Raw genomic sequence first — 13,813 nt, forward strand, 5'->3', positions numbered from 1 at the left:
TGAATCTCTCCACGACCTCAACATCCTCATCACAAACAGACACAGACAGGACAGCAGCATCCAAGATGTCAACGAAAGCCTGGATCTTAGTTTTGACCCAAGAAACCCGTAATCCCAGCGGCTCCGACTCCTCATTCAGCACCTCGAGGGCCCCCAAAAGGATGTCTAAAGTCTCCGCAAAGATGACTGCATCATCTGCAAAATCAAGGTCCGAGATCTTGACATTCCCAAACGATGCACCGCAACTTGATCTCTCCGACATCCTCCCTAAAATCCAGTCCATACAAGTGCTGAAAAGTGTGGGGGCAAGTACACATCCCTGACGAACTCCAGTAACAACTGGAAATAAGTCATAGGTGGTACCGCCACACTTCACAGCACTCTCAGTACCAGAGTAGAGTTCAGACATCAGATCGATCAGTTTTGGTGGCACCCCACGAAGACCAAGAATCCTCCAGAGGACATCCCGATTCACTGAATCGAACGCTTTACAGAGATCAACATAGGCTGCAAGCAGCCCCTGCCGAAATTCTCGTCTGCGTTCGGTGAGGACACGAAGTGCAAGGATACGGTCAATCGTTGACCTCTTTGGTGTAAAGCCTGACTGCTCTGGACGCTGGTGCTCAAGCAGATGGTGGCGAACCCTATCAAGAATTATCCGAGCAAAGACCTTGCCCGGCACTGAGAGCAGCGTCACCCCTCGGTAGTTGTTGCAGTCTTGGCGATCACCCTTCCCTTTCCAGAGAGGGACAACAAGGCCCCTCTTCCAGTCAGTTGGGATGATGCCTGTGTTCCAGGCAGAGCACAAAACTGCATGCAACGACACGAGTGCAGCATTTCCACCAGCCTTGAGAAGTTCGGCATGGATGCCACAGATTCCTGGAGCTTTGCCCCGTTTCAACTGGTTCACCGCAGCCCGTGTTTCCACAAGCGAAGGTGGACCACAGTTGATTTGAGGGTCAGCAACAGGGATTGTAACACCCTTGACGTCCAACTCGACAGCTGGGGGATCAGCCTGGTACAACCGCTCAAAGTAACCGGCCCAGCGGGCCTTCACTTCAGACTCCTCTGTCAAGAGCCTACAACTCTCTGCTCGAACTGCAGTGCTCCGAGGGATGGGCTTGGATGAACGTAATGCGCGAATTCCCCTGTAAGCGGGACGAGAATCACCTGTCCACAGGTGATGCTCTACCCCTCACAGATTCCTCGCACATAGGCCTCCTTGTCCACCCTCAGTGCACGTACAGTTTTACGCCTCAGCTCCCTGAACAGCTCAGCTCTGCCATTCAGCCTGGCCCTGCGACTCTGGTCAATGGTATCCAGTGTCCCTCGGGAGACAAAATTCTTCTTTGCCCTGCGGTGAGTTCCAAGGCATCCACCGGCAACATCAAGGACGGTGGTCTTGAAGGCGCTCCACAACTCTTCAGGACCCCCCAAAGCATCCAGACCCCCCAAGTGTCCACTCAGCCTGTTCGCAAACTCCTCAGCTACTCTCTCATCCCTGAGCTTGGCAACATCCAGCCTAGGCTGGGATGGTACCATTCTCCAGGATTTAAGGTGCAGCTTTAGAGTTGCTACAACAAGCCTGTGGTCAGTCAGAGGGTGTAGGGCAGCCCGGAATCATGGTGAAACCCAATCCTTATCCCTGTGTCGTAAGAGGCGACCAGGATTGCGTCAGGAAGGGCTTCTGGCGTAAAACTTGTGCCAAGTCAGTATGCGGATCATAACAGATGATCCGCTGTGGCGACCCCTAACGGGAGCAGCCGAAAGATGAACACACAACATATATATATATATATATATATATATATATATATATATATATATATATATATATATATATATATATATATATATATATATATATATATATATATATATATATATATATATATATATATATATATAACGGCGTATTGACAAGGAAAAGGGAAAACGTTGGGATGTCTCGGGTTATTGTGTGTCTTGTTCTGATAACATTTTGAACGTCCCTCTTCACGGTACCCTTTGAAGCTGCAAGTAATTTTAGTATCATGGGAATCTTGCATGAAAAACTCCAGATAACATCACCAAGTCATCAATGGTGAAGGGAACACAAATGTCATCTTATCCTTATGTAAGACTACAACAATTTTTAGCATTATTCATTCATTGAACCTCTGGGCTCTATGATGACATAACACAAGGATTACATCTGCAGGTCACACCATTAGTTTTGAAGCTTTGCATCTGCAAGTCACACCATTATGTTTGTAGCTATCTACGGGTTATGAAATGAGGTCACGGGTTTACATCTGCAGGTCATGCCATGAGCAGGTTTGCATCTGTGAGTCACACCATTTGGGATTTGAAGCTACCTGCAGGTTAGGCCATGAGGTTATGACATCCAGAAATGTGTGCTCCACGTGATCGAGGAACGAATGAATGTAATGTGGTGATAAAATGATGAAAGCACAATGACGTTCCAGATGATATCAAAACCGAATCAGTGGTTGATAACATGGAAACCCATTAAAAAGGGTCAGCAAACCCACGACAAAGAAATGCGCAGGGCAATTATTGCCAACCTAGAACTGTGCAAAACATGACTAATCTTGAAAAATTGCTCTTCCCCAAGGAAGCATAATTAAAGCCATATATAATCTCGCAGTGCTGGTGTTCCAATGAAGCTGCGGTGTTTGAAAAAGGACCACATAGAGATCGACAAACTAAATATCAAAACAAACGAACAAAAACTGTTAATCGTTATAAAAATGTTCAACAAATCCAGTGCATCCCAAGACTACATCTGCCAACACAGGGAGTGGGCGGAGGCCTCATGTTCGTCATGGAGTTGAATCAATTGCACCCAAAAATAAAAACTGTGTGTGTGTGTGTGTGTGTGTGTGTGTGTGTGTGTGTGTGTGTGTGTGTGTGTGTGTGTGTGTGTGTGTGTGTGTGTAATACGGTAATCCCTCACTTAACGTTAGAGTTACAGTCGTTCTGCAAATTCCTTCTGGAAGCTGAATTTCCATCAATCAAAAACAATTTTCCCATATCCTCCCATTATACAAGAGGAGATAGGTTTCTATAGAAAAAACATCTTAACTCCAGGAGGTAACCTATACACTTAATAAGGCAACAAACTTTTTATAACAATACTCTGTACATTACTTAAAACTCTTAACTATTGCTGTAATACTCTGTATGCGTACTATAATGGAGATCAAATAATAATCCAAACAATCAGCATGCATTCCATGTTTTCCATCACGTCACTTCGATGCCGCGATAACTTTTTAGCAATTTTTTTTTGTATACCTTGTTGAGGCTCCTATGAGAGTTTACACACAACGCACATCAAGGGGGGCATGAGACAAGAGGGGCGGGAGTGGGAAGGACAAAACAGTGGGGAACAGAGACATTAGGAGATCTGTGGAAGGGAGAGGGATGGGACGGGGAACATAGGGAATACAAGATAGACATTACAGGGACTTTCAGGAAGGAAAGCAGGGAATTTGAAGGAGTTGGGTTTGGGGTGGATTATCAGGGGTAGAAAAGATTGAGGATTTGGATGGGGGATGATAAGAGGTGGTGGTGAACAGCTGTTTTGAAGGCCTGGAGGGAAGAATGGGATTGAAGAGAGTGAGGGAGTTTATTCCAAAGGCGGGAAAAAAAAAGAGGAATGAAAGAGTGAAGGTGAGCAGTGATTTGTGATTTTGGTAGTTTTACCAGAAGGGGGTTGTTGGCGGACTTTGAGCGCCCTGCGAAATTATTGTGGGGACAAATCGCAGAGAGAGCAGGGGGGGGGGGCGAGTCCGGAGAGGAGACGGTAGAAGACAGAAAGACCACTGACCAACCTGCGGTGAGAGAGTGAGAGGCCGAAAGACTCAGCCTCATCGCGGAAGATACCAATGATCCTAAATGCCTTGGTTTCCACAGCGTGAAGCTGAGAAAGGTGAGAGGCAGGAGCACCAGCCCAGAGGGGAGAGCAGTACTCCATCAGGCTGCAGACGAAATCTTTGTATGTGGTCAGGAGCTCAGGTGGGCCGAGGAAGGACTTTGCATGACGGAGGATTCCCAGTTGGCGACTGCTTTGGAGGCCAGGTTGGAAATGTGAAGAGGTGTTCGGGTTATGGTTGGGGAGTGAAATCCCAACCGTGAAGGTTCCCTCTGGGAGCCAGTGGAAGGGGATGCAAGGAGGGTGGGGGTGGTGAGTATGGGTGAAGGGGGGGGTGATCTACGTAAACCATGCATCCATCATTTCTTATCTATCTCCAGTCTGTTTGAGACAGTTGCTTGTTTGTTAATATTTATAACTAGCGGGCACGAGTTCCCTTCTCGGCCCACCTTTGGTGAGCAATGTGCTAACTTATCCATGCATCTGATGATAACATTTAAGAGTGTGAAAAAGCTAAACTTTAAAATTATTTACTTTGAGGATTGTATCGTTATTTGTTTAATTATTTGTTATATATATATATATATATCGAATCATTAATACTCTCCAATTTAATCTCCAATTTAATTAACTAGTGCGGACCCGTATGTGCAGTTTCGTTCCTTCACTCTCGTAAACGACGACTGGATTGGGGAATTGTTTCAATTAGATTGGACCAACCGTATCATAAATGGCCATAACTTGGGAAACACCTGGGAAACATACTCAGGTCCCCAGCGTCAATTGTGACGTCATATCAAACGAAAAAGAAGACTTGTGACGCCCCCTCTCTCTCCCCCCCTCTCTCACCCCTAGTCTCGCCCCTCCTCTCTCTCCCCCTCTCTCTCCTCCCCTCTCCCCCTCCTCTCTCGCCCCTCTCTCTCGCTCCTCTCTCTCGCCCCCACTCTCACCCCCTCTCTCTCCTGTCCCCCTCCCTCACCACCTCCTCTCTCCCCCTCTCTTGAATTGTGACACCCCTCACTCTCACCCCCTCTCTCTCCCTCCCTCTCTCGCCCCCTCTCTTACCCCCTCTCCTCCCTCCTCTCTCGCCCCCCCTCTCTCTCACCCACCTCTCTTGCCCCACCTCTCTCCCCCCTTCTCTCTCGCCCCTCTCTCTGTAAATGTATTCACAAATGTCTACCAAGCACAACAATTAATTCAAACCTTGGGAAAAAACAGCTTTCAAACCCTTGGGAAACAGCTGTTTCTTGGGAAAATTCCTTGGGAAAACCTTGGGAAAATTCAAACCTTGGGATTAATTAATAATTTGAACAATTAATTCAAACCTTGGGAAAAAACAGCTTTCAAACCTTGGGAAACAATTGGGAAACAGCTGAAACGGATGAAGAACGATATCAAACCTAGAAAAGGCATATACTCAGGTCCCCAGCGTCGATTGTGACGCCATACCAAACGAAGAAGAAGAAGAATTGTGACGTCAATCGTGTAAAAAAAAACAATAAATAAATAAACATTAATTGTGACGTCATTCGTGACGTCATAGCACCGTGTCCTGTCATTGGTTGACAGACATTGGTTATTGTATCATGTTATTCTTTTTATTACTGCCAATTATTGTGGTATTATTATTATTATCATTAATATGCTGTTATCAATATTCTGAGATATCTTTGGGAAAAAATGGCATGATAAGGTGGAACAACACTTCAGCTGCGATATATACACCTTTCCAACACTGAACAAAGCAATAAAATGGCCGTAACTTGGTAACCGCTCGTCCGATTGATATCAAACCTCGAAAAGGCACATCCGCGGGTCCCCAGCAATATTCCTGGCAAGTTTCAATCAGATCGGTCTGGCGGTCGCCGAGAAAAGGCGGTCGCATACAGACAGACAGACAGACAGACAGACAGACAGACAGACAGACAGACAGACAGACACACACAGAGATTTCTGGAATTATCGATAGATGATTCTCCAATGTAATCCCAGATGGTGCCATACTTTGGTGAAGCGTGAGTTCCGATTGTCGAATATCATATCAAATGTTGAAAAATCCATCTGGTAATACAGTACGTCTGTACATCTCGCCTCCAAAAAGTTTATAGTCAGGGCGGGAGGTGAATCCAGACTCGACTGCTCAAAGCAAGTGCGCAACTTATGAGTAATCCCGTTAGCCTGTGAAACAGATCGTTGAATTGAATTTGCACCTGAACATGAAGAAAGCATGGTTCAACCTCCAACTTTGACTCAGCTTGCTAGAAATTATCAAGAACAAGTACGATGCAGAAAATGTAACACTTTATAAAGACATGGCAGGAAACACAGCTCCAACAAGTGCGAAGAGGACGTTGGAGAACCACAAAACAAACTACCGACAAATCTACATCAAGACAAAATGGGGGAAAAACCAAAAGAGCAAGAAACCTATATATAATGGAGCAGATATACATAAACATATACAGTATCAACCGAAGAAGCACACTGTCCCGATGACACGACGCTGATGTCATTTCGGATTTAGCATATATACGTGTGTGTGTGTGTGTGTGTGTGTGTGTGTGTGTGTGTGTGTGTGTGTGTGTGTGTGTGTGTGTGTGTGTGTGTGTGTGTGTGTGTGTGTGTGTGTGTGTTGTGGGAATAGCGCCACCAGCCGGTATTACAAATCATCTTCCTTTATCTTACGATATTGAGTATTATGCGTTGCAATCAATAAAATTTCTATCAAAAATGACAAAAATTATAAAGTGCATTTGCAAGAATGTTCCGCAGCACATTGCTCACGGAAGGTGGGCCGAGAAGGGTACTAGTGCCCGCTAGTTACAAAAATTAACAAACAAACAAATGTCTCAGACAGACTGAAGATAGATAAGAAAACCTTACTAATACTGGGTGGGTTAAGAAGAGGGAGCCGAATTTGCAAGGAATTGATAATAATCCTTACTATAATTCACGGACAGGTGTTTGCTTGTGGGTTTGTTTGTCACGCTACTCATCCTACAGTTCTGGGCCAATTACATCCCGACATGCTGCAGAGGATCAGCATGACCCCAATTAATGTTTCGGGGTATTTTTTTTTAATCTTTGTCGGTGGTCTTGGAGGGAGGGGGGTGGATGGGACAGAAATTCTCTATGGAAATGTGTATCATGTGGCGCCACCTGCAGGTGAGGAAAGGTATTACAAGTCTCCACCATTTACAATACAGCATTCCTATCCCAACGTTTCCCAGTGCAGTGAGGTGTTTTGAACTCTAAGCAGCAGGTATGTTTTTGCTTCATGCACGTAACCCGGGGTTATATATTTTTCATACGCAAAACTGTCACTTGCCAATACACCGTCCAGGTAAAGGTATGCATCAGTAGAGCATGTTGGATGCTTGGAACAAGACCACCCGTAGGGTGGGTACTCTGCTAGTAATAATAAATTCCCAAGATAAAGGACATGACAAGAACGGCTTTAAGAAAACGTGGAACCGAGTCAAATGGACAAGCCTAGGTTCTTCAAAATCGAAACAGAAAACACCAGTCACCTTCACTCATGATGAGAGAAACAAACGTCAGACCAACTGTCCCCAATAGAGGTGTAACAATGCATGCAGAGTAATGAATTGGTGTGTCTGCCAAAAGGTCAACTTCCCAGTGCTCGATAAGTCGTGGAAGCAAAATGGAGAAAAAACAAAACAATCAAAAGTCACAAGATAGACAATTCCGTCGAGCATCATAATTGATCACCAGGTGATGTAGTATTGCAAAATAAAAAAAAAAACTAAGGGTATCGGTGAATGAAGTATCGATACCCAACGACATTGATCCAAATCATTCAGAAATAGTCTTTCAAGGTGACAAAGTGCCTGGATATGAATTTTTTTAAAAAAAATAATGGAGTTGGAAACTGAAAACCATCATACGAGTTGTAGTCGGAGCGACGAAATACAACTTCACGGAGTAATTCAAAGAGCTGCCAGGAAATATCACAACAAATGAGCTAACAATGGAAGACGTTGGCTTCAGTTACAATCCGTAAAGAAGCGATCAGAGTAAGCATGCCCGATTGATGTGGAACATCTGAAAATGTTGTTACTTCACACAAGATACAGTATGTTGCCATCACTATTCCACCAACTCTCAGTAATCTTGTCAATGTATGATATCGCGAACAAAAAAAAGGGGAGTCAACCGCAGACCATCCTCATAGATCATCATTTTCAAACTCTTAACGTTGACTGTGTGGCTGGCTGTTTGGTTAATGAGAAGGAAACCGCTTTTCCAATGACTATGAGAGCTCTTTGAATCATGAGGAAACAAAGATGCCATGAATTTATGGATGTAACATAACAAGCACAGCGCGAGTTTTACCGAGCTGGTTGGAGAAGAGCTTGAGGCCCTCAGTGATGAATCAGAACCTGAACTGTCATCAGACTTGCGAAACTTCCTTTCCTTCCTCAAAATCTCCAGCCGTCGTCTCGCGAAGGATTCCACTAGTCTTCGGTCCGGGCTGCTCGTCTGCAATGCAGCCGCCACACTGGTACATGTTCAGCACTTAAACAATCCATCTACACTGGGAAACACACCAACATCTTGCACACCATGATTCGAGGGGGAGGAGAGGAGATTAGGACCATACTCTGTGCAGAGCGTTGGTGCTGCCTGAGCAGTCTCCTTGGCTAATGGGCACAATCCTGGACGGGTCGCCACTCCGACACAGTATACCAGCATGTTGGCACTCATTTTGCCGACCTCGGATGGATGGCAGGTCGAGTTAACCCCACCTGGTATTAATTCCACAGCTGAGCGGGATTTGAACTCAGGACCCTAAGATCCAAAGCCCACCACCCTAACCATTAAGCCAACACCAGGCATACGATTCGAGATCATCGCCATAAAGAGCCATCTCTTTATTGTGTTTGAATTTTGCCGAATTTGCCTCTTACGTGTGATGGAACACCCCAGCTATATGCCAAATATAATTACTGTATGTTCTTCACTTTCCTCCCCTAAATCCTTTGTCCTCTCAGCTCCCTTTTCCTTCTATTCCCACTCTTCCCAGGCTTACGTCCCCTCCCTTCTCCACCACCCCTCACCCCACATGTGTGTCTCTGTCTCTGACTGTGTGTTTCTTTGTCTGTCTGTGTCTCTGTGTCAGTCTGTATGTGTGTGTGTGTTTGTGCATATGTCTGTGTCTGTTTGTCCATGTGTCTGCCTCTGTGTTTATGTGTCTCTGTCTATGCGTCTGTGTGTGCGTCTGCGTCTATAATCCTTCCTTTGGTTGAATGATATTATTCTGATTTCTCACCTGCCTCCCACACATTCCCATTAAATATAAGGCCTCCATCTGCAGCACGTAAACGTTATGGATGTTTACATCGTTCCCAGCAAACAGGTTAAGTGGACATTCTACTCACATCTCCATTCATAAGCTTGCAGGCACCTTCAATTTCCTCTGCGCTGTCCTCCTCTGATACTTCACCGTCTTCTGTGTCTTCCCCCAAATTGCTCGGTAGTTTCTTACCCTGCAGGGTTTATCCCCCCCCCCCCAAACAGATTATAAAACAATGCATCTCCTTGGAGAGGCTAGCTTGGCCAATTAAGGAGTGCTTGTCGTGCTACGTTCCCTCTTTTTAATCCCACCAGATGAAAAAGATGCCATGTCATTTGGACGCTCCGATCTACCAAGTAGCATTTTCAGCTGGTTGGTAAACAGAGGCAAACAAAAGGATTTATAGATTAAGCATAAAAGTGTCATTCAATTCAGGTGAGGACATACCTTGATAAGTACCTTCCTAATGAGGCTCTCAGGAGAGGGGAGAGTGCTTGGGTCTCCATCCAGTACAGAAGACAAGTCCAGCTTGTCCTCCAGGATTTCCTGCATTTCATATGCCATTCGTCGCTGCTGCTCCACACTGCAGTGATTCTCGATGGAGAGGATTACGGGATACCTGTTGGTTAGAACATACCTGGCCTTAACAAAGGGTTTGTTGCGCACCATTGATGCAACAAGTGACCTTTGACATACCCATAAGACCCCTGGAAATGGAAAAAAAGATTAGGTGTTGGTCTGTATACATCTCGCATGGCTTTCTCATGTTACCGGATGAGGTTTGATGAGAATCTCATCTGATTACATGAGAAACCAGAGGGGATTTTCGCAAGCGTACAGATTTGTCATTCTCATGACGTTGTTCAAAAGATTGCTTCACACGAGTTCTACTCCGAGTTCGAGTTCCAGATGATAACATTATCTGTTGGACAAATGATTGTTCAACACACATTACCTGACCTTTACAATCTCTTCGTATATCCGTGGAGTAATGGCTCAATTTGGGTGAACTGTTTTGTTTTGCAAGTAAAGTGAAAAAGTGAAAAACAAAACAATTATTCAGTAAATGGTTATTGGGGCTTTATTATGTTTATTCCTTCTGATCTTGGCACACTGCAGCGCCCATTTGCATGCCAGTCCAATGCGACAATCAATTCCCACGTATGATTGCAAAAGAGTGGTTTAATCCTTCGAGTTTGCCAAAACGGTCACTTCATAGATGTAGGCATCCCAAGGGGAGACAGCTGGTCCAATTGGCTTCCATTTCCTGTTTCCTTGTAATGCCTTCCAACACTTGGAATAAGTCTTACAACCCTGAAAAACCTCACACACTCACTTTGTCTCTCCGAAAGGACCGTCTGGCGAACCCTCCCATCTACTACCTCTTGAAAAGGCTCGTTCCATCAAACGTTTGGGCCTCAACATCAGTCACGATATCTCTTCTACAAACCATATATCCAATTTGGCCTCGGAAGCAAGCCACCAACTGGGTGGGCATCCTCTGTCATGCAAAGTCTTTCCTTAGCAAGTCTGAACTTCTTTTCAGTTTACAAGCATTTCATCTGCAGCTTGACTCTTCTTTGGGCTGGCCATCCTGTCTCACATCTTGCGCATCTTCATGCTGTAAAAAGCAAGACCCACAAAATGATTGGAATCTCCTGCGATGAAGCCGAGTCTCTGGGCCTGTTAGTCTTGCATCGAAGACAGGTCACTGACCTCTTGGTCTTCTACCACCTCCTTTCTGATCTTATACCCTCTGCCATTCCCTCGCTCTGTCCCCATCAGGGTTATGCACGGCACACGGTCTACCAGTGCCCCACTTTTGGTGAAACTCCCAAAATCTAGGCTCACTGCTTGCCTCCACTCATTTGTTACTCATTTTTTCTCACCTGTGGAACCAACCAGTCAGTTCAATCTCATTATTCTTTCCAAGGCTTCAAGATAGCTGTTCACCACCACTTCAGGTCACTCCCCCATACATACTCATGACGTTTTGTACCCTCATTAACCCTCCCCAACCCCACCGCTTTCCTTTCCTGGTTGTGTTTTCCTCCCTCTCCCTCTCCATGTTCTACTTGCTCATTTATGGTACGTTCTGTGTTCTCGCTCTTCCAGCAGCCTCGATTTGTCCACAAAACAAAATAAAACACAGTCCCTGCTGAGACTTCCTGCAGGCCGATTCGCTGCACTGCCTCATGGAGTTGTGATGGCATGTTCGTTTGCACGCCATCAGCTTAAATCTCCCTGTGTTTCAAAATTAACCTGTTCTGCATCTTGGTTACGGTTGGGCCATCTGGCTTTCGGCAATGACATCCCCGACAGCTGGTTTTGAGGGTTCTTTTGTCCTCGCTTGTACAGATGTTTGAAATAAACTCGTGAAAATCCATGCGTCCATCGCACAATGTCACCGGGATAGTGGTGCATGGTCATGCCCCAAGGAGATCTCTCGTCCTTTCACTGTATAAAAATCTGCCTCCTCCAATCGAAATAATCATTTGTTTCGGTCAGTGGACAACCTTTCCCAAGTCGTGGGGCAGGTAACCCAGCTCAGCACACAACATCCTTCATTTCAAAAAAGATTGTCATGCTCACCGAGAGCACACAAAGGCGTGCTTGTTGATGGTCTCAATAACGTCACGGAAGAGGATCTTGGAGGTGAGCGTGTGGCCATGATAGACTACGGGTTCTCCATCTGGCCCATCCCAGCAGTCCACTGTGATATGGGAGAGGGAGAGGGAGAGGACGTGGCGTGCATGGAAAGAGAAAGAGGGACAACAAATGAGAAATGGTGGCAGGTAAGAGAGTAAGTACAAGGTTGAAAAGGTAAGTCATGGTAAAATTGGACAGTGTAAGTAAAAGAAGGAAAGGAGGATTGCAACAACGAAGGATGAGATGGATGGAAAGGGAGGAAGGCAGATTTATGAAATGAAAGAGAGAAAAGGTGGGATTGGGGAGGAGGGGAAGAGGAGAGAAGCAAGGGAGGGTTCAGAGATGGAGACAAAGAGCAAGTGTGTGGATTGAAAGAAACATCAGGGGAAATGGAAATGTGTGGAAATATTCTGGGATGCAATTAATTAATGACATTCAGACAGTCGGCCAGCTTTGTGGGAATAAAATCTGTCACAATTGTCTGCCATGTAAACGTACAAGATTAATTTGATTCATTAAATCCATTTATAACGCCAACCATTCTCAGCAATAACAGGAGGTGCAGACCAAGGAAGAATGAGCGAGCACCAGCCACAGATTTTACTGCACATCACCACATGTAATGAAAAGAATCCCATTTTGTCAAAACATGCCTTGTCGGGTCCTGCCTAAAACCTCTTGTATAATTCCGTTAAGTCATACAAAGCCAAACAGAGAGATAGACAGAGTAAGGTGGTTGGTAAGCTCATTACACCTGTGTCGCATCACTGTCCTATTGATATGAACCTTGCTGCTCTTTCTTGATAGATAGCACCGGATTCGCTTCATCAGTAAGAACATCCTGGGGGTGAAAGATCACAGCTGTGACCTCGTTTTTGAAGCAGCTCGTCTACCCCGAAGATGCACATCGTATAAAACACGCTATGTCAGGTGCAAGAAATGCAAGAATATAGACACAGGAAAAGACATTTCTCCCGACATGTTCCGAGGCACATCACTCCTGAAGCTGCAGCCCCCAGCAGGTCGCCAACATCATCTGTGTGCGGTGCAGAATGTAGCTGTGAGATCGCCTCATTCCCAGGGACGTGGAAATGCTGGCGATGCAGTGCCCCTTGAATATCAAGGCAGGGATTTTGAATTTGCAAGGTTATCAGGACACAATGGCATGCTCTTTTCAAACGGTATTATGGGATTTTTATGCCCACCAACAAATGCTGGCAGATGAGACAGCTGGCTTTATGTCCCCAATCATCATGTGAAGAAAGACAAGGAAAACTACCAAACACATGTTTGGAAAATATGAAAAAAACGAGTGAACATTTTATGGCAAGGAGGGGAGCGAGGGAAGAGGAAATGGGTAGGGAAGGATGCATGGAAGAACAAGTTGAATAAAGGCGAATTTCTAAAACAAGAAACACCCCTCAGTGTGATTTGATTGGGGGTGATGGAGGGCCAAAAGTGGGGGAAAAAATTACTGCAACAATAAGGTGACCAACCATAATGCTATTCTACAAGTTCAATTTTTTTTTTTTTTTTTTTGTATACATTGGTCGAGGCTCGTATGAGAGCTAACACACAACTCACAGCAAGGAGGCATGAGACAAGAGGGGCGGGAGTGGAAGGGACAAAACAGTGGGGAACAGACACATTAGGTGAACTGTGGAAGGGAGAGGGATGGGGATGGGACGGGGAACATGGCGAAGAGAAGATGGACATTTCAGGGACTTTCAGGAAGGAAAGCAGGAGAAATGAAGGAAGTGGGCTTGGGTGGATTATCGGGGGTAGAAAAGATCGAGGATTTGGATGGGGGAAGATAAGAGGTGGTGGTGAACAGCTGTTTTGAAAGCCTGGAGGGAAGAATGGGAAAGAATAGAGTGAGGAAGTTTATTCCAAAGACGGGCAAAAGAGGAATGAAAGAGTGAAGATGAGCAGTGATTCTTGATTTTGGTAGTTTTACCAGAAGGGGG

General features: G+C 45.3%; 1 protein-coding gene across 5 annotated transcripts in view; it reads right to left on the bottom strand.

Annotated features, from left to right (window-relative positions):
* LOC147019103 (1-phosphatidylinositol 4,5-bisphosphate phosphodiesterase eta-2-like) overlaps positions 1 to 13,813 on the bottom strand; it is a 236,147-nt gene that overhangs the window by 64,685 nt on the left and 157,649 nt on the right. For all 5 annotated transcript variants that reach the window (XM_085899377.1, XM_085899381.1, XM_085899379.1 and 2 more), the window contains 4 exons: positions 11,790 to 11,910; positions 9,645 to 9,816; positions 9,283 to 9,390; positions 8,237 to 8,383 (listed from right to left, as the gene is read on the bottom strand). In XM_085899377.1, the coding sequence (XP_085755503.1) occupies positions 8,237 to 8,383; positions 9,283 to 9,390; positions 9,645 to 9,816; positions 11,790 to 11,910 (548 nt within the window). The remainder of the gene's footprint in view (positions 1 to 8,236; positions 8,384 to 9,282; positions 9,391 to 9,644; positions 9,817 to 11,789; positions 11,911 to 13,813) is intronic.

The sequence above is a fragment of the Eptatretus burgeri genome, chromosome 10, assembly GCF_056783735.1.
Source record: "Eptatretus burgeri isolate ZD-2024b chromosome 10, Ebu_testis_v1, whole genome shotgun sequence".
Classification (NCBI taxonomy): domain Eukaryota; kingdom Metazoa; phylum Chordata; class Myxini; order Myxiniformes; family Myxinidae; genus Eptatretus; species Eptatretus burgeri.